Genomic DNA, 20,709 nt, shown 5'->3' with positions numbered 1-20,709 from the left:
GGGCCGGAATTTTTCCGACCTACGTGGTGGAGGGCCGATAATGGAAGCCAGTTTTGACCACTCCCCTTTTTGAAACCGCACCCACTTGAAACCACACCCATGTTATCACATGACCATACCCATATTAATGGTTGTAGTACAGCAAAAACCTGCCATACTCTGCCTGCCCTACCCTGCCTGTGTGTGCCATACTCTGCCTTCCCTACCCTGCCTGTGTCCCATACTTTCACTGTGTGTGCCATTCTTGGCTGGTTTGTGCCATACTTGGCCTGTGTGTGCCATACTCTGCCTGCCCTACCCTGCCTGTTTGTGCCATACTCTGCCTTCCCTACCCTGCCTGCGTGTGCCATACTTTCACTGTGTTTGCCATTCTTGGCTGGTTTGTGCCATACTTGGCCTGTGTGTGCCATACTCTGCCTGCCCTATGCTGCCTGTGTGTGCCATACTCTGCTTGCCCTACCCTGCCTGTGTGTGTATGGCACACATAGGCAGCCTACAGTGACACAATGCTGGCACTGCTCCTACAGTCTGCACAATAACTATATATTAAAAAAACTTTTTAATTGCAGTACCACCTCAGTATATGTTCTTTTTGTAGAGTGCAGGGATTATTTGTGGGTTTCTACTGCTCCTGAGGTGTTAACAGGGGAACAATATGGGTGATTACAGCCTGAGCCTGAGGTGTGAACACTGCAGGGGGTGAACAATGCAGAGATTAAAAGGTGTGAACAACACAGGGGATTACATTTTTAAACAATACAGGGGGATTACAGCCTGAATCTGAGGTGAGAACCATGCAGGGGGGCAGTTAATCACAGTACTGATACCATTTAAAGCTTACACAAGAGTAAGCCATCAAAGCAGCCAGACAGGTGGGGGGCCACACAGAGGGGGGTCGCGGGCCGCATGCGGCCCGCGGGCCGCCAGTTGGACAGCACTGCTCTACAACAAGCAAACATTGTGCCAAATAGCACCTGTTAAACAGGTGCAGTTGCAAATATTGCCTAGCGTTATTTCTGGTGTTCTTAAAGCAGAAGGGAAGGTTACATCACTGGGGGGGGGGGGGGGGGGGGTGCCAAAAGGTTAGGCATCCATCAGTGACTTTAATCACTTACCTGAAACCCCCAGCTGATGCGTGTTGGAAGAACACTGCACTGGCCGGGTGTATGCAGGCAAGCGTTCCTTCCTCAAACTTTGTGAATGCACAGTGGCGTGAAAAGCTGACTAACAAAAATAAGCTGGCTTTTTCACCCAACTGTGCATGCGTTGGGCCCCGGGATTCTGAAGAAAGAAGACAAAAGGAAGAGTATCGCTCACTCGCATTTACCCTGGGCCTGTGCAGTTCTGTCCTAACAAAAGCACCAACCAGGGGTATCAGGTAAATGATTACATTCACTGGGGGAGTGCTATACTTTTGCAACCCCCCCCCAGGGATTTAGCCTATTCCTTTAAGGTGCACGTGTACTGCAACAATTGATGCAGGGAGCAAAGGGAACCACAGCATCAATAGGCGCAACAGCACTTGATTTGAAATGGAAGGCAGGAAAGGACTAAGTGGCATTGAGTAAAACTATACAAAAGTGCAAAAAGCACGTTTTGGCAAGCACCTTTGATTAAAGTGGTATGAGGTGCAACTCACTGCGAGAAACGCGCATGTTGCCCACTGCATCTGTGTCAGTCTAGAATACAGAAATGGCCCATTGTTAAACCTATTTTCTATTTTTTTCATGATAAAAATCTTGGCACTGACAAACAAAAAGTGAGAATGTAAGCTTCAAACATCACAGAAAGCTTAGTGATAGTTGTGAAAGAAAATTTGTCCCTTATGAACACAAAATGAGCACATACCTGGCCAATGATAAGTGGAACGACAACAGTCATAAAAAGCTGAGAGAATATGGAGGTAAAGGGTACTGAAGAGGATGATCCCAGCTGTAAAGAAAAATATTTGGCATATAATTAGGAAAGCTGTGGTGTTACATGAATTCATTAAAGGCACTCTGACCATTATCTTAGATTACTTTTAGAACTTTTCAATATTATGCTATGTTTTACAACAGGATGCTGTATGTGAAAATGTATACGACTAGCGCTAAAACAATCTGGTAGTATTAAAAGGCCACTAACACCACAGACTGAAAACATGTTTGTTTGTTTTTTAATGTAGTTCATATCTGTTTATCCAGTACCTAAAAACAGTGTTTTTTCTTGTCCTATTTTATATGAGAAAACTTTTATCCTATAGTTTTGTAGAAAACCATGAATGTCATTTGACCAAGTTTATTTTCTTGTGCAGGGACAATTGGGCTTAGTTTTATTCTGGCATACGGTTACAGCATTTGTATGCTTATGGAGCCAGTGCAAAGCCCTCCTGCCCTGTGGCTGAAGTCATACTAAAATATCTCAGTACCATCTGGACATAAAAACCTTCACTACAGGATGAAGAGTATTGATGTGACCCTTTAGTAGTTTTCTTTTGGCCCCATCCTGCCTTAGATCTTAACAGTTTCCTTAATATAATATCAATGTTTTAATAGGATCTTTCCCATTAAAATGAGAAAAAAAAATGTTTTATGAACCTTTATTTTTTATTACCATAATATTGCAATTACACTTATCTTGTGACAGCCTGCTAAACACAAGGAAATATATAGGTGGCCTTTTGTTTGAAACTTTAAAACAGGGTCTGAACTTAATGGAAACTATACCCCATGAACAGGTCACTTCAAATTATCTGTTGGTTACGTTCATGTTCAGAATATAAAGTTCTCCTTTAACCAAAGCGAAAGGACGACAGCAGGAACAAATAAGAAAGAATAATGGACAGACTATAAGTGAAACTAAGCAGAATAAAGCAACAGTAAAAGAAAACTGTCAAAAGCCAAAGAGAAAGAAAAAACGTTGAAAAATGAAAAGGGTTTGAATAACAATGATGGAGATAGGAGAGGTCGAAACAAGGACCACATCAATTAGCCAATGCGGTCCCCAATCAGACTTAAAAAAATCAAACCTGTCCAAGACACCTGCCTGATTTTCGGCCAGATATTGGTCGGGTAGGGCCGCCAGGGGTCCCAGTATAAAGGACTTAAATCTGCAGGTTAAATCTGCCTGTACATGGTCACCTTTACTCTATCTTCACCTAGAACATGCCCATATCAAACAAAAGCATGCCCAGATCTGACCAATTCATGCAACTACATGGAAAGAGGGCAATTAGATGGTATGTACAGAGCCTCAGACAGAAAGCAGCACAGTCTGGTCAGGCAGTGCAGAAAATGTAGAACAGTGATTGATAATACACTTCCCATTACTAGACTGCATTAAAAACATTATACTTACAAAGAGGAGAAGCAACAGTGGCGTTACAACAATGCCCTGCAAGAAGAAGATCACAACAATTAAAAACTGTGAAGATAGCGACACATAGCACAAGGCATACAATATTTATCATACATAACCCCATGTTGATTCTTTACTAACCGCCTGGAGAGCATGTTTTATTAGCAAGATCTCAAAAGTAACCTATAGCTCTGGCATGCAGTCACATTCTACCCTCAGAAATTAATCACAATTTATTAAACAGATTTTGTTTTCTATCCCAATTATGCCATGATACCCAGTCTATATATTAAAACAAAGATGTGTGGCAGCTTGGCAGCCTGGCAACCCCCCCCCCCCCAAAAAAAACCCAAAGTCTCCTTTTAGGGCATGCACTAAAATTCAACCCCCCCACCCCCAAACGTAGCCTTCTTTCAGGGCATAAAGTCGAAATAATAAATAAATAAATGAAATGTCCTGACAAGTCAGTTCATGGCTAAGAAATGCAGCAACATTGTTACATAAATATTTGATACCACACAGTGAATATTCCTATTGCCCTTAGATCTTCTGGACCCGGGAGGACTACACACAGAAGTAGTGCCCTCCATGCACTCTGCACATATACTCAGATGAAGAGAATAGATATGATGCATTTCAAGGCTTGTTACGCGCATATCTGTATATAAGATTTGTAAGCATTAATTCTCATGTGTGCAAACAAGACTCACTAGGAAAATTTTACACAAAATGAACAAACAATACATGGACCTCTAGATCAAAGTTGTCTGACTGGAGACCCACCAGGCAATTTAGCTCATACGTTAGTAAATCAGCCTCAGTTTGCTAATGAAGTCTATCTGAAAAAGTCTTATTAAATATGTATGATAAATACAATACACTATTGGAGTCAAACATGGTCAATATGAAACTAATTAATATATTCAATGCCAAACCAGGGCACTCCACAGAGACTTAGTGGCTAGGGGTGGGGCGGGTATAGGGCTGATGATGTACTAATTCAATATATGTGTGGAAAAAGGTCATAATCATGAGACAGGTCCACTAAAAAGTCTGATATTATTCTTTGTCTTTTGGAAGAGTTATTTTCAATTTCCTAACAAATCATCTTGTGATTTTGCCTTTCTTGGAACGGACCAGAGAAACGTTAGATGATTCTCTAGAAGTTAATTTTCAACCTACTGCAGTCAGTAAGCTCACATCAGCAGCAGACAGCACCGTTGGTTCAAATTCTTAATAGCAGTGTAAAACTGATGAGTACTGTATCTTGAAAACTATAAAAGAGCAAACTGCAAAAGTTCTTAGAAGAGCACTCTGAGCAATTTTACATTTAAAGGGAGAAGAAGAAGAAAAGCTTTAATCACTGATGTGTGGCAAACATTAGGTACCCCCAATGACTGCAATCACTTACCTGATATCTAGTGCCCCTGTTAGCAGAAACCTCACCTGTCCGGGGTACTTCTGTGCTAGCGATCCTCTTCCTTCTTTGCACATGCGCAAGTAGAGTAAAAAGTTCTCACACTTCAACAAATAATCTGCCATTTTCACTCTACTGTCCATGCGTCCATTTTGAAGAAAGAAAAAGCCAAAGATGAAGTTTGCCCAGCGGGGCTCACACAGAAGTACGCCAGGTTGGTGCAGTTTTCTGCTGACAGGAGCACTGGCCTGCGGTATCAGGTAAGAGATTCCAACTACTGGGGGTGTTTACATTTCTTCCATAATCTGTTGCTTTGATAGTTCAAAGTTGCATATCATTGTGCCGTGATGGCCTATTACCATTAAGTTACATTTTTTTAAAAAAAATAGCTACACCCATCTGAGAACACAGAAACAGTTCACAAATAAAAAAGCAAGTTTGGTGAATGCTAAAAGGGGAGATTGCACTTGTATACCAACAAATAACAAAGTACACAAAGAATGGAGGTGAGACTTGGGTGAACCCATGGCAAATTTAACCATTAGGAAAAATGTTTTTTTTATATACATTTATTTCTAAATTTTTAGCTTTTTAACATGATACCCCTCTTACTGGGTGAACAGGATTCACCATTTCTAACATACTAAATCCATGAACTTGCTTTTAACCCAATCAATCTCCAAGTGAGAGCTGACAAGTGAAATGGGCTAAAAAAAATCACAGTTGGTCAGATGCCACTGCATAGAACTATATGAGCCTTAATCAATCACTCAGCCCCTGTTTGCACGTTGAGTACATGATGATTATCTGTCCTTCTGGACACAAGGTCATTGTCACAGTTTAAGTTATTTGCAAAGCTGAGCTTTCCAACAGCAGCCGTGTTAGTGCAAAGAGGCTGCCTTCCCTTGTCTGCTGTCAAACTTCCAGGAAATCCATTTACACCTCCAATGTGAAAGACTTCTGGAATATATTTCAATGATTTTAGTGGTGTTAGGTAAAAAGGAGAAAAAAAGAGAGAGAAAGAAAACAAACAAAAGTCTGTGCTTAAGGAGTGATTATAAAAGCCAGAAAGAACGGTCGATCCCTATCAATTGCTGTAAATGCATTTTTGTGCAGTCATGAAACACTTCATTCTAATGTAAAATATTGATTTATGTTTGCTCTCTATTGATTAAGGGAATTATTCTTTAGTCTCAGAAATTTCTTTTAGGGCAGACTGATGGATAGCATTTACTTTAGTGCACATTAGGACAAAGTGTCAGTTTAGTTGCCCTGGCTGCTGTGTTACTGTGGTCAACAACATACAGTCAACCCACACCACCCACCAAACCTCCACTCCAACTTTGGCATCCCTGCTAACTTCCAACATTTCCAGGTTTATCTTCTAACATCTACCTCATTCTTAGCTTTACTTTAAAATATTACAAAATAGAAAAATTTACCAAGACCTCGGAGTTCCCATGGTCATAAACTAGTATAAACAGAGGTTTAAATAAATGGCTTAAAATGATTAAAGATGCTTTTTTCTCCATATGTATGAAATTATCTATTGAAAATAACTAGTCAATAAAAAAAAAAAAAAACTAGTCAAAAAACAAGTTTGTAGGTTGGCAACTTATCGGGTGCCTATGGGGCCCTCAGACTGATATCAGGCTATCAGGAGGAGGAGCTCACCAGCTAGTTCCGTGTCCAGATGGCCTGTATCCTGTCAATATGATTTAACGAGGGCCAAATGATCAGATATCGCCGCCTCAAAGTGGGAATATAGAGGAAAGATCCACTTATTTGGTGATCTTGTCAAATGAGCAGATCTTACAGTGTATGGCCAGCTTAAGAATAGGTGTAAAAATAGAGTAAGTAGTGGTTATAGCAACTGTCCATCCTGGCAAATAGGATTGTACCAGTTTATACACACACTTGGCCCTTAACTCAACAAATCAGTGCAAGTGGCAGCAATTCACTTGCCATTTACAGCTGAAGCAGGTGTAATCCATATACAAATCCATGCCATCCTGCCCCAGTTTTAAAAACAGGAGAAATACATTAAAAGGATAATTCCCCCTAGAAGTCAACAATAGTCCAAAAATCAGACTTCTACTGTATAAAAAGTGCTCCGACAATTGCTTAAATCATATTCTGTATATTACACAGATTTCCTTATAGCCCAGGGATGGCCAAACTTTTAGGCTCAGGGGCCACATTGACTTTTAATATTGGACAAACGGGCCAGGCCAATGCTTACATGCAGTCTTGCGTGATGAGACTTGCGGAGTCGGGACAAAGCGAGAGACACCAATCCTCGGTGGGTTGGATTAAAAAGACCAACAGGCCGGATATGGCCTGCAGGCCGTAGTTTGCCAACCCCTGTTATAGCCAGAGACAGCTGGAATTCTTATAGAGCTTTATGTCTTCCCACAGAGTGCATATGTACATCAGATTTCACTTAAATTGTTTACAAATTTCAATATGTTTATGTTGGGTGGATGATTGTGACCAGTATCTTTATATTATGGATACAGGTCGGTGCACTAATTGGTTATATTTAAAAATTTTGGGTTGGCTTAAAGATGATCTCTACCCAAAAACGTTTTTTTGCATAAAAAATGAAAATGAACTTCAAAGCAATTTTTATGTTTAAATTATTTATAAATGTAATTGCTTTTGAAACCAGCAACTGTAACAATTTGATGCAACAGGTCTATCAAGTCCAAATAATTTGGTTGAATCAATCAATTAAAATAGATATTTTAATAAAATGAGCCTTTCAGAGATTATATATTTAAACTGGTATGAGAAGTCAAAACCCATAAAAAGTCTATGGGCAAGAATTAAATATTTTCATATTTATTTTTTTGCATTTTATTCCATTAGTATTGATATTAATGGATACTAGTCAAATTACAGCAAGGCCGTGGTTTCTCAGGTGATCAATCTAAATTTGTTCTGAATCAATCTAATCCACTTGGTATGTTATTAAATGTAATGGTCAATCCAATAATCATTATGACGACTATTGATTAACCTGCCCCTAGCAGCCTATGGCCTCAGCTTGGATATCAAAAATGTTAAATAAACAAACAGGCTGCAGTTTGGACACCATGAAAAAGATGAAACTTTGCTAGTACAGGTATAGGACCCATTATCCAGAATGCTCGGGACCAAGGATATTCCGGATAAGGGGTCCTTCTGTAATTTGGATCTCCATACCTTAAGTCTACTAAAAAATCAACAAACCATTAATTAAACCCAATAGGATTGTTTTGCACCCAATAGGGATTATTTATATCTTAGCTGGGATCAATTACATGGTACTGTTTTATTACTACAGAGAAAAAGGAAATCAGTTTTAAAATTCTGAATTATTTGATTAAAATGGAGTCTATGGGAGACAGGCTTTGCGTAATTCGGAGCTTTCTGGATAATGGGTTTCCGGATAAGGGATCCCATACCTGTACTATATTGCATTCAAAAGGAGACACCAAGATATCCAAGTTTGGCTTGGAATTTGAATCAAATTTATTCATTTATCCATAAAGAGAACATTATAACAACATAATTAATAGTTAATTAAAAATTACCCGAAAAAAAACAAAAGAGCGAAGAACAATAAATTGAAATGTTCTGATTTCTATACAATATATACTGTATACCACATGTTACCACTAGGTTGTACTATTGGGCTTCTGAAGCTACACATTCTCAAACTATAAATATACAAATATTTAGTTTTAATCCACAAAATATGCTACACAGTGGGCACTGCCGATGCCCACTGCAAATAAATTGTAGTTCTGTTATTACATGGAAGCACATTAGACATCACACTTTGCAACTGGTGTTTAAAAGATTGAAAATAAAATCTTAACTACAGTACAGAGTTAAGTTTTGGATTACAGATTCTATACAGTTTGCGTTGTTTGAATTACAGTGCTCAATAGCCAATGTTTCTTGTTTAAGAGGGCTTATGGGTGTTGTAGTCCAGCGTTTTTCAACCACTGTTCCGTGGCACACTAGTGTGCCGCGAGATGTTGCCTGGTGTGCCGTAGGCAGGGCGCCAATGTACTAGGGGGGCACTGCTCTTGGCACCAATGTACTAGGGGGGCACTGCTGCTGGGCACCAATGTACTAGGGGGGCACTGCTCTTGGCACCAATGTACTAGGGGGCACTGCTGCTGGGCACCAATGTACTAGGGGGGCACTGCTGCTGGGCACAGAGTTAAATTTTTAAACATTTTCTAATGGTGGTGTGCCTTGTGATTTTTTTCATGAAACAAGTGTGCCTTTGCCCAAAAAAGGTTGAAAAACACTGTTGTAGTCTATTGACAGCTAGACCTTTCTTGGCTACCAGTGATCTATAATCTCCATATCAATGTGAATGTCTGCTTGAGTTCCCCGCAGTTGGGCTTAAATTATTGGCCTCTTATAAAACACACAGATAGGTCAGTATAGGTTTGTGTGTCCTGGGTTTACTTGGAAGTGTTGAACTTGATGGACTCAGGTCTTTTTTCAACCCAATGTAACTATGTGTAACATCACAGATAAAAATAAACATTTCAAATAAAATAATATAAAGCTTAATATTTATCTATATATTCATCTATTATAAACAAATATATACTAATGCCATAAAAAATTATCCAGAAATTCCCACATTTTAATAAATAAATCCTAAACTGAAATTTTGTTCGCAATGATTTTTAAGCACTGAAACAGAAAACTTTTTTAATGTGACATTGATTACTCATAGAATTTCTAGCAGAGCCCTGCATCAGTTTGGGTACCCCCAAAGTGCTAATGATTTGGGCAGCTGTAAGGCAGAAAAAGAGAAGAAAGAAAAATGAGCTCTTCAGTGACCTGGGGGTCCAGGCTGCCAACCAACTAGTGACGTCACTTCCTGTTCCCAGTGGGAAACCCGTGGGTTGCGTAACCCTGTTACAATGCGGGAAACCATGCGGTAGTCAGATCAGACCAACACAGAGCCTTGCTCCATTGTTTAAAAAGTCAGAACCACCAGGCACCGAATAGGGTACAGATAATACTTTTTAATAGCAGTTATATTTACAAGTAACTTTAATAAGAGTGGGAAAAATGGTAATTGATATATATGACAAAATGTTAAGCACTCCCTGCGATTACTTACCTTATACACTGGGTTGATTTTCCTGTTAGGAGAAAGCTGCACCAGTAGCTGTGAATGAGCGATCCTATTCCTTCTCCTGTCTGTCTTGGGAATCCTGAGGGGCGGCGCATGCGCAGTAGGGTGAATAAGCCGGCTTTTTTGTTAAATTTGGCTTTTCCCTCTACTGTGAATGTGCAAGTGGTGGGAAGACAGAAGAAGAAAAATGATCACTCTCTCGCAGCTACCCTGGGCTGGTGCGGTTTTCTCCTAACTGAAGTACCAGCCCGGAGTAAAAGGTAAGCGATTACAATCACTGGGGGATGCCTAACATTTTGGCACCCCCCAGTGATTGTACCTTTCCTATTCTTTAAAAAATAATACTGTATGTAGAGACATATCAAACTTAGACAGAATGACAGAGTTTGTTTCTACATTATAATGGTCTCGAAATGAATCCATTAACAATCATACAATGCATTACAGGTATGGGACCTGTTATCCAGAATGCCCGGGGACCTGAGGTTTTCCAGATAAGGGATATTTCTGTAATTTGGATCTCCATAGCTTAAATCCACCAAAAAAGTATTAAAACATGAATTAAACCCAATAGGATTGTTGTGCCTCCAATAAGGATTAATTAGATCTTAGTTGGGATCAAGTACAAGGTACTGTTTTATTATTATAGAAAAAAGGAAATCATTTTTAAAAATTAGAATTATTTGCTTATAATGGGGTCTATGGGAGATGGCCTTTCCATAATTTGGAACTTTCTGGATAATTGGTTTCCAGATAAGGGATCCTATACCTGCACTAGTCACATAAGTGCAGACTAGCATATTTAGGGTAACACATTAAACTTGCTATGTATAAAGAAATATCAAAGCTGTAAGTACAGACTGCCTGCGATCTGGAAACACTATACCTAAAAATATGTAGGCAAACTTTTTGCGGTCTGCTATTTTAACAAGTAACAATGCATCTTATGTAAATTTTAGCACAGTAAAAAGCTTAATTTCTATACTGACAGTGAAAAATATGGTGCTCTATAAAAAAGACTACAATAAGAATCAGCCCTAGGGTAGAAAAGGAGAATTGTTTTTTTGTACTGAAATGGCTAGGAACAATCTGTGTTTGTAATGTAGGTACTCATGTAAGCATTTCCTTAAAATTAAACCACATTCATGGATCTTCTTGTGCAGTACTATATGTAACTTTACTGTCATGGCATCTTCATTTTGATATCAAACACATAAAAATATATAGCAACATATATGAATAAAAGTATTACATTACTGAATAATCTCAATAAAGAACAAAAAGTGAAAGTTTCCTTGTTAACATAAGATCATTCAAGTTCAGTTCACTATCTGAACTGCCTTTGACTCAAAGGGACCATTTCTCCACCCCCTCAGGCAAGCAGAGTCATTTAACACATCACCATATTCCATGCTGAAGTGATGAATTCTCTGACTTGAAGTACCTCTGCTTCCATAGTTGGAGGAAAAATAACTATGCTAAGGGAGAAGTTTTTAAAATAAACACATTATAAAAAAGAAAGACCACAAGGAAACAGACTGATACAAATGTATGTCTTGTGTGTATACATTCATTTCTGTTCATACAGTATTTGAATAACTTTCTTTTAAGGTAAATAACAAGAATTTATATACTATACTGCAAGCTCTTTATTTTATTTTGCCAGCAAACGGTTCATTATGCAGCATATATGTATATATCAAAAATTTATTGTCAGTTCTCCAGTCCCACTGGTTTCCTAGCGGAGAACGAAACACTGACAAATTTTTGACAATCAGAGAAATTTTGGCCCATCTCTTTGAGATTGGTGCGTTTCCTCACATGAACCATTTGCTTTAGGTCTTTCCACAACATTTCAATTTAGTTTAAGGTCAGGTCAGGATTATGACTTGGCCATTCCAGAACATTTACTTTATTTGTCTTTAACCATTCTTTGGTAGAACTTGTGTGTTTAGGATCGTTGTCTTGCTGCATGACCCAATGCCTCTTGAGATTCAGCCCACGGACAGATGCCTTGACATTTTTCTTTAGAATCCTCTGGTAAAGTTCAGAATTCATTGTTCCATCAATGATGGCAAGCCGTCCAGGGTCTGATGCAGCAAAACAGGCTCAAACCAGAACACTTCCACCATGTTTAACAGATTGGATAAGGTTCATATGCTGGAATGCAGTGTTATTCTCATTTGAGCCAAAGTTCTATGTTGGCTTCATACCTTCACAAAACATTCTTCCAGTATCCTTCTGGTTTGTCCACATGATCTTTAGCAAACTGTAGACAGTCAGCAATATTTTTTGGGGGAAAGCAGAGGCTTTCTCCTTGCTACCCTGCCATACACACCATTGCTGTTCATTGTTTTCCTGATTGTGGACATATGAACATCAATATTCACCAGTGTGAGACAGGCCTTTAGTTGCTTAGAAGCTACCCTTTTGTAACCATCTTGGACTATTAGACGGCTTGCAGTTGAAGTGATCTTTTATTGTTGACCACTTCTGGGTAGGGTAACAATGGTCTTGAATTTCCTACATTTGTACACAATCTGCCCAAACTCTTTAAGCTTGTAAGCTGATCCGATTGTCATCCCATTGACTGAAAACAGTAAACTTTGATTTCTCTTTTTTTCTATAAAAAATATAGAAAATTTTATAGGATTCACAAACTTTCAAGAACCACTGTATATTTACAGAGAAGGCAACTGCTGGCCTCCAGCTCCTCCATAGTGCTATTATAAATTAATTTTGAGATCTAATGGCTAATGGGGACAATAAGGATACATGGGACAAAATCTATAAGTGTTGGAAATATGCCAATTAGATACATAAACTGGTTTCAAGAAGTAATCTGACATTAGAGGCAAAAACATTTTTGCAAACCTACTAAGCAAATAGCAGAATAAATTGGCCTACATTGCATGCTGTAGATGTACAGGACACTGTTCAGAAAAAACAAATGCTTAATGCAGAAAAAAAAGCTTCTTCACTTGGGTGCACCAATTCCTGACCTCCAACCCTGAGCCGGCACTGTTTTCAGCAAACAGGAGGACTGGCCGGGGTCTGAGGTTACCACTTAAAATACTATACAAGTACCACACTGCCATCTTCTGGACTCCCCAGAATTCCTTGCAGCTGGGCTGTGCGCATATGCAGTAGTGCATGATCAGAAGAAGGAGAGAACCTTTCCTGTAATGCGCATGCGCCCAGCCCAGGGCAGCAATAAGGATTCCAGAGACAGGAACAAGATTGCCGAGTGTCAGCCCAGGGCTAACAACAACTGCCCAAAGTCCAGTGATTAAGCCTTTACTTGTCTATTAAAAAAGACAACATAATACATTTAGTCTTTATTTACTTAGATGTCTTTTTTCTTCCACAGACTTCAAGGAGAAAACACAGCTTCTAAGTTTTCTTCCAGCCATAACTATCATTGATCACAAAAAGAGAGATGTGTTAAACAAACGGAAATCAAGGAATCTTTGCACAAAGTGTCTGCGGTGAGACAAACAGCAGACCACACAGCAGATTTAACAAACGACTGCTCAATCAATGATGCACTGAGGCACATGACAAATCCAAGTCAAAACCCATTATATTCAAGTGGCCTTTTTAAATTCCACCTCGGCGCACTGACCCTGGTGCTTATTGCTAAAGACTTTACAGGCTTTTTCCAAAGCATTCAGGAGAGCTTTTGTTTTGGCATTTGCTCAGCGGCACCTTCACAATTAACACTGCCAGGCTCCCCCTCTGATCAATTATTCATGGAAATGACTAGCATATATTTTGAGCTCCTTAACTTCACATCAGGAGTGTAGAGCGAGAGATGACACAAGTGTGTGCTTTGCAGAATAAAAGGCTAGGCTATGAAGCAGGTTTTTAACGCTAAATGGAAACAAGGCTAAGAGAAGTGAAATCAACACTTTCAGTCAAAGTTAAGCTCCAGGCAAGCTGCAGGCAGTGCACAGCATGGGAGAAGCTGGCTCTGGAAAATGCCCGTGTGTTGACAGCTGAATGAGAGTTTGAAGGCCTAATGGTAAGAGATGTTCCACCAATGGCTAAGCGAGGTAGCATCACTCTCGTAGTTCACCAGCAGCGTTCCGCGTTTCTCACGATCAAGAGTGTGTCACTTTTCATTTTGAACAAAAACGTTTAGAAGAATCTTCTCCTATCACTTTTGTTTTCCATTATGCAAAATAAAAATGTAATTGTAGCTGCTTACAATATTTTACAGAAGATTAAATGCCTATGCAAACAATTATGATCTCACACAAGTTGTAAGAGATACCATTTTATACCTTTGCAAAAATTACATCATCATGCAGGTAGCATATATTAAATGCACATTTATAGCTGACATTGTGCAAATCAAAAATACCACAAAAGGGAAAAAAAAAATAGTAGGGATGCACTGAATTGGTTCAGGATTTGCCCAAGATTCATCTTTTTTCAGCAGGAGTCCATGCCTAACCAAATCCTAATCCTTAAAATCACGTGACTTTTTCTCTTTAACCCTTCCTTATCTTAATTTGTATATGCACATTAGTATTTGGATTCGGTACATCAGGCGATTACCCTAAAAAGTAGTAATATATGAAGTAACATGAATGTAACAGAATGGAATATATTCGGCTTTTCTTCCTTTCCTCTGCAGCCCCTTAAACACTGGTTGACTTACTGGAACACTGTATCCTTTTCAAACCATAAAGTTTGCCTGGAAAGATGCTGAATCATATACAGGTACTGAATCCCATTATCCGGAAAGCTGCAAATTATGGAAAGGCTATCTTTTTCACTGTAACAATAAAACAGTAACTTGTATTTGATCATAACTAAACTGCATGAATCCATATTGATGGCAAAACAATCCAATGTGTCAGTGTGAATCCCCACTTTTTAAAACTTTTCAATAGGATAACCATTGGAGAGAGCTGAAAAAGGCAATTTCCAGCAGTTACACAACTGAAATGTTTTAATGGCGTGATTCACACTGACACAAATGGAAATGTATTTTCAGTTGTTTGGACGCCCATGTTGTAGGAGATTAAGCCCCCAGGAAAAAGTACTGTCTGCTCAAATACATTTGTATGCCATATTGTACATGTCCTTGGCAATCTCTAATAATATAAGGTAAGTTTCAGGAACAACTCTTGTAGAACCTTATGGGGTTCTTTGTAAAGCTCAGTGCCTGCTTTCTTGGGCCCCTCTTGTCTAACTCTGATCATGGCATTCTGACCCTGAACAATGATCCAAAAGGTGGCCTAAGACATCTGCATAAATAAATACAGGTATAGGACCCATTATCCAGAATGCTCGGGATCAAGGGTATTGTGGATAAGGGGTCTTTCCGTAATTTGGATCTCCATACCATAAGTCTACTAAAAAAAAAATCAATAAACCGTTATAGGACTGTTCTGCCTCCAATAAGGATTAAATATCTAAGTTGGGATCAAGTAAAAGGTACTGTTTTATTATTATAGAGAAAAAGAAAATCAATTTTAAAAATCTGAATTATTTGATTAAAATGGAGTCTATGGGAAACAGGCTTTCTGTAATTCCGAGCTTTCTGGATAATGGGTTTCCAGATAAGGGATCCCATACCTGTACCAAAAAACCTTTTCTTTAAATGTATTTAGAATGCTAGTCATGAGCAATGAAAATAGGTAAAGTGGCAATCATTATTATCATGAAATTCATGACTGATGCTATGTCATTTAAAAAATGGAATACATTTTAAGAATTTTAATTAGTTTTACTAATTACTAGTTTAGCTGGCAAAAGGATTTACAAACGTAGGTGCTAAACTGCACCAGTGCAATGACCCATAGCAACCAATCAGACTTTTGCCAGAATAACAATGCTTAGATGATTATTTGTGCGGTGCTACCAGGTATTGCCTTTGTAAATCCATATAAATAGGAAAAGAAGTCACAGGAAACCATGGCTGAGTAATAACATTCATTTTAAAATGTTATTTGCTATACAATTATATGTCAAATCCTAGTTAAAGTAATTTATATAGATTTGGGTTTGAAGTTAATCTTTTTTTAAATGGATTTCTAAAAAGCATAAAAGGAAACACTGGGAAATAAAATCAGTAACTTTTTTCCCATTTGTTCCTTAGTCATCTCATCTTCTGTTGATCTCCTCCCTTCTCATTCTGATCTCCCTCTTTTCTTCTTTCTCTACTCTGCTTCTCTCTCTGATCATTCCTTCCTCAGACTAAATTTTTCTTGCAGTTGACTTAGATGTTTGCAAGAAGTCACAGTGATATTACTTCCGGACCTACCAGTGTTTCATATATAAAAGACAGGCACAAGCTGACTGGATTAGTAGTAGGAGGGTTTATTTACTGCCTCTATCTGTTGGTCATGTAACATCAACATTAGCTTACCTTCCCCTCCCAGCACCGATAGCTATATTAAGGGCAGTGGTACATGGGGAGATTAGTCGCCCGCAACAAATCTTCGTTGTCACGGGTGACTTATCTCCCCGCAATGCGATACCACCAGCTGGAATGTAAATTGGCAGTGTAATGGCATATGCGCCGCTGCAATGTCCCGCAGTCACCCGAAGATTCCTCTCAAGACAACTTCGGCCGACTGCGGGACATCGCAGCGACGTGGGGCAACTAACCTCCCCGTGTACCACTGCCCTAAAATGTTAAAAATACAACGCTTAAAGGGGACCTGTCAACCTAACAAATAATTCTAAATACTATCTATCATGTTAGTTGAGCACAGTAAAATGTTAATTACACTGTATAAATTGTGTAAATGTTGCTTCCTTCAGTCTTGGAATTCACAATCACAGCAGGCAGGTGCCATTTTGCGGATACTGTTAATAAGGCAAGTTTTGTATCACCCCAAAATCTGTGCATGGGCATCAGGTCCTCCATTCTGGAGAAGAGGTGTGCGGTGACAGCTAGGAAGTGATGAATGGAAAGCAAAAAAGGTACTTGACTGCCTGCCACTATGAGGCATAGTGGTGGGGCAGGAAATATATGATTGACAACTCAAGATTTTTTAATGTTTAAAACAGGTATGGATGTTTTAATCCAAAATTTTTATTTTAAAAATTTAAAATAAATCAGCAGCAGCATCTTACACCTAAAATAAGTTTTGCGTAATAAATAAATACATGCATACATACATACAAGACTGTAACATAAACAAAACAAGCAGAAAATACAGTATATCATCACCTTAGAAATGCAGGAGTTCGGCTCTCCTACATGGACACATAAGCTTTATATCAGCATGATTACCTGTTAAAATTTGTTCTGCATTGTGTCATACTGGTATTGACTACAGCAAAAGTAGGCAATACATATCAAACCTCATTCATCAACAAAATTCACTGATGTGGGTGGTAAACTCATAAGGTCATTGCTACACATCTTGAAATGAATTTTCTGTGCAGTCAAACTCATCTACTCACCTGGCCAGTCAAATTGATATTTAATAGTAGATTCATACAACTTTTGATATGGACTGCAATCAGAGGTCGGCACATACTGCGGCGCTCAAGCCACTGCTTGGATTATTTAGGTGTCAAAACACAATCCATCACCTGATGTGGGCCCCCCCCCATCTTGCTTTGTGGACCCCAACCAATTCTCTGCTTAAAAAATAGATGTGCCCCCCCCCACCTTTTAAAACTATTCTAGATACCCTGTTTAATCATAATGTCGGAGAACTCTATTGTTTTTGGTTATATTTGAAATTGGAGTTAAAAACGCAAGAGAAAGCTCAGCACAGTCAAGAACTTCAACTTCTGTGAACATCAGTTCACCATCAGTTGCCTACTGCATAAATAAAAATATACAGAATTTATGGCAATGGAATTTAAGTACTAGACAATGAGCACCTTCAATTTTGGAATACAACCTATTAAACACATATACAATTTAGGCTGCATGGCCAGATTAATTAGGCTAATTTTAAACATACTGGCCAACTGTATCCACATGTATCACTTTGGGGGACAATTTTTTCCTGTTGACCTGCCATAAGTGAATTTGTATTTCCAATTGTTAAAGGGGTACTAAACCCTGCTGCACTGCACTGCTCAACCAAACTTTACACAGCAGTTGCTGGACTACAATCCCAGAACAATTTAACATATAATGAATGTTGAGGAATGCTGGAGCTGTAGTAGGACTACACCCTCCCCAGCTATAAAAGCCCCCTTAACTGGCCTTCCTCGATCCCCCTCACCTTTCTCTTATTGCATAGTCTCTAACTTTAAAAACTGACCCTATTGCAGTTCCCTATCAGGTCAGCCTAGCTGCTGATACCTATCCTACAGTGTACTGAGAGCCACAGCTCCCCTGCACATCCAGAGAATTCAGCCAACAGGAAGTGGAACAGATGGGCGGGACTAGTGGGGTTTTGATGGGATTTCTCAATAAATCAGTCCGAAAAACAACTTTTTTTTTTTTTTGCAACTTTTAAGCACAATCCTTCTATATTTATAGGAGTATAATTTACTGGTACAATCTTAATTTTTATATGATATGTCTCCTTTAAGCCAATTTCCTGCTAGCTCCAACTGAGCATGTGCAAGCAGGGTTTGTATCTGCGGATCGACCCGAAGAACGTTCACTTGAAGGGAAGATGTCGCCCAGGTATGTAGCTGCACTGCTCTTTTAGGTTGGGGTTTGCGGTAGGGACATTTTTCAAAGTTAGAATCTATGTGATAAGGTAGAGGTGAGAGGGGTTGAGGCAGGCCAGGAGGCTTTTATAGCCGGGAAAGGTGTAGTTCTCTTTTAAAGCAATATTACACAACAAAACTACTGTTCCTAAACTTCCCTCAAATCTCCAGGTGCATTAAAATGCAAAAAGTCCTCCATAAGAATCCTAGCTGATCTGTGTAAATCTGGCTCCCTGTTCTCTGTTCCTGCAATTGGAGTTGGGAGCAATACGCACAGTTTCCCAGCACTAAACAAGTCCGTCCTTTATCCCCATGTCTTATTCCTGTGTCATATAACAAAGAAAAAAAATGACATAATTATATCTATATGTTAGATAACGGGAAGATGTCTGACATAGCGCTGGGAATCGGCGTTCTCATTGGTCACTTCTCTTGCACTTATAATGAGAACTTTGGTCAGTTGAATGCTCGGTGGTAAATTTTCTTGCATCTATAATTACGTTTTTTGACAACTTCTATAGCAAAACTAGGGGCACAGTGGGACAGAATTATGGTTGAGATTACAATCCCTATGTATTTATGAAATTGCTCATAGACCAGTGGACTGGATTAAATAAAAGTACTGTATATAAAAGAGCCCAAGAGTTGCAAAGCCATTCAGGTTGCATTGGCCAGTTTCAATGTTGCCTACTAATAAAGTTCAAATACACTGAAATAGAAATATTTTACCTTTATTTTATTTTTGGTCTACACTTCCTTTAATCTACAAAGATGGCCACATTTACATTTGTATCTGCTCTGTATTTATAAACCTATGGATATCCAAGGAAGCAAAATCTCTTTTTTTGCTTTTAAAATGCTGGCATTCTGTGCTTTTGTACAAGATGTATGACCCTTATAAGCCAGACTGGTTCAGGTTGTAGCACATTATACAGCTCAGTTCCCATTTCATCTCCCTCACCCATCCATACATATACTAATGGGCATCTGGTCACTGCTCAGCTGATTTTTCCTGCCCCTCACTCAATATCTATTATCTGATCAGAGGAAGATGCTGATGACAGATATTGCAATTCAGTAAATGTCACTATAAAGGGAACGTTAGGAAGAACAGTATATTAAAAACACCAGTTCTATAGGTAAGACTTGTTTTAACATCTATTTAAAATATAATATTTTGACCAATAAAATATGTTTTCTGACATTATATTGTCAAAAGGCCTTTATGTCTAGCCATTAAGGCCAACTGGAGACAAAATGTATACATTTATATGCAGTTTTCCCAAGCTAGGCATTAATAGGTATTAACAAAAAGAATCAGCATGTTTATTTTCAGTTCAGCAGGCTGGTATAAACATAATACACTAGAAAGTGCAGAGAAAATGTTCTTGGGATTACAAAAGAGTTAAGTATGAAAATGTTGTTCATTCATAAATCAACCAGATGTTGCCATGCACTTTGTTGTATAGGGTCATTGGGGCTCAAGGACTGCATATCTGCAGTGACCTATAGCAACTATTTAACGATGAACTTGGAACAGTCTGCTACAAATTAAAGTTTGTTGCTATGCACAGTTGAACTGGTGCAATTAATTTCCATAGTAATAAACTGCAAGTCTAATATGAAATCTGAGATTAGTTCCTACAATAAATAAAAGCCTAAGACCCCATTAATATTAACTACCCCCATATATAATAAAAGGCATTAAGTTTTCCCAGTAGCAGTAATCCATAGCAAGCAATGAGATATTTGCTTTTAAACAGGTGACCACTAAATACTACCTGCAGATTGGTTGCTTGGGGTTAATGCACCTGGGCAAACTTAGGTGTCTTTTATTACATAACGCCCTTAGTCTATTCATTAAGGCCTTCCTTGCCAACAACTGGCGTTCTGATATGCCCATTGCCAAGCAAATATATAGATGTTGAAGACAAATGAACTGACCGAAGCCTAGGGTACTACTTTTTTTATGGATGTTTTAGTGGCAAAATAGAGTTTGAGCTACAACATAAAAGGGTTAAACAAGTGTTAAATAAGAGACACTGATAACTACTTGTTAACCTAAACCGCAATTCATTACGGTATACATTTTTAAACATGTTATATTTAACTTACTTTCTGTAAATATTATTTGTTTTATACCACTGCCACTAGC

The 20,709-nt window shown here is 38.7% G+C and overlaps 1 protein-coding gene across 1 annotated transcript in view; it reads right to left on the bottom strand.

Annotated features, from left to right (window-relative positions):
• slc10a7 (solute carrier family 10 member 7) overlaps positions 1 to 20,709 on the bottom strand; it is a 113,357-nt gene that overhangs the window by 28,399 nt on the left and 64,249 nt on the right. The window contains 2 exon segments of the mRNA NM_001004977.2: positions 1,849 to 1,932; positions 3,340 to 3,375. Coding sequence (NP_001004977.2) covers positions 1,849 to 1,932; positions 3,340 to 3,375 — 120 coding nt within the window.

The sequence above is a fragment of the Xenopus tropicalis genome, chromosome 1 (genome assembly GCF_000004195.4).
Source record: "Xenopus tropicalis strain Nigerian chromosome 1, UCB_Xtro_10.0, whole genome shotgun sequence".
Taxonomy (NCBI): domain Eukaryota; kingdom Metazoa; phylum Chordata; class Amphibia; order Anura; family Pipidae; genus Xenopus; species Xenopus tropicalis.
The sequence above is the reverse complement of the archived record's forward strand: the minus strand, read 5'-3'. Positions and strand labels throughout refer to the sequence as shown.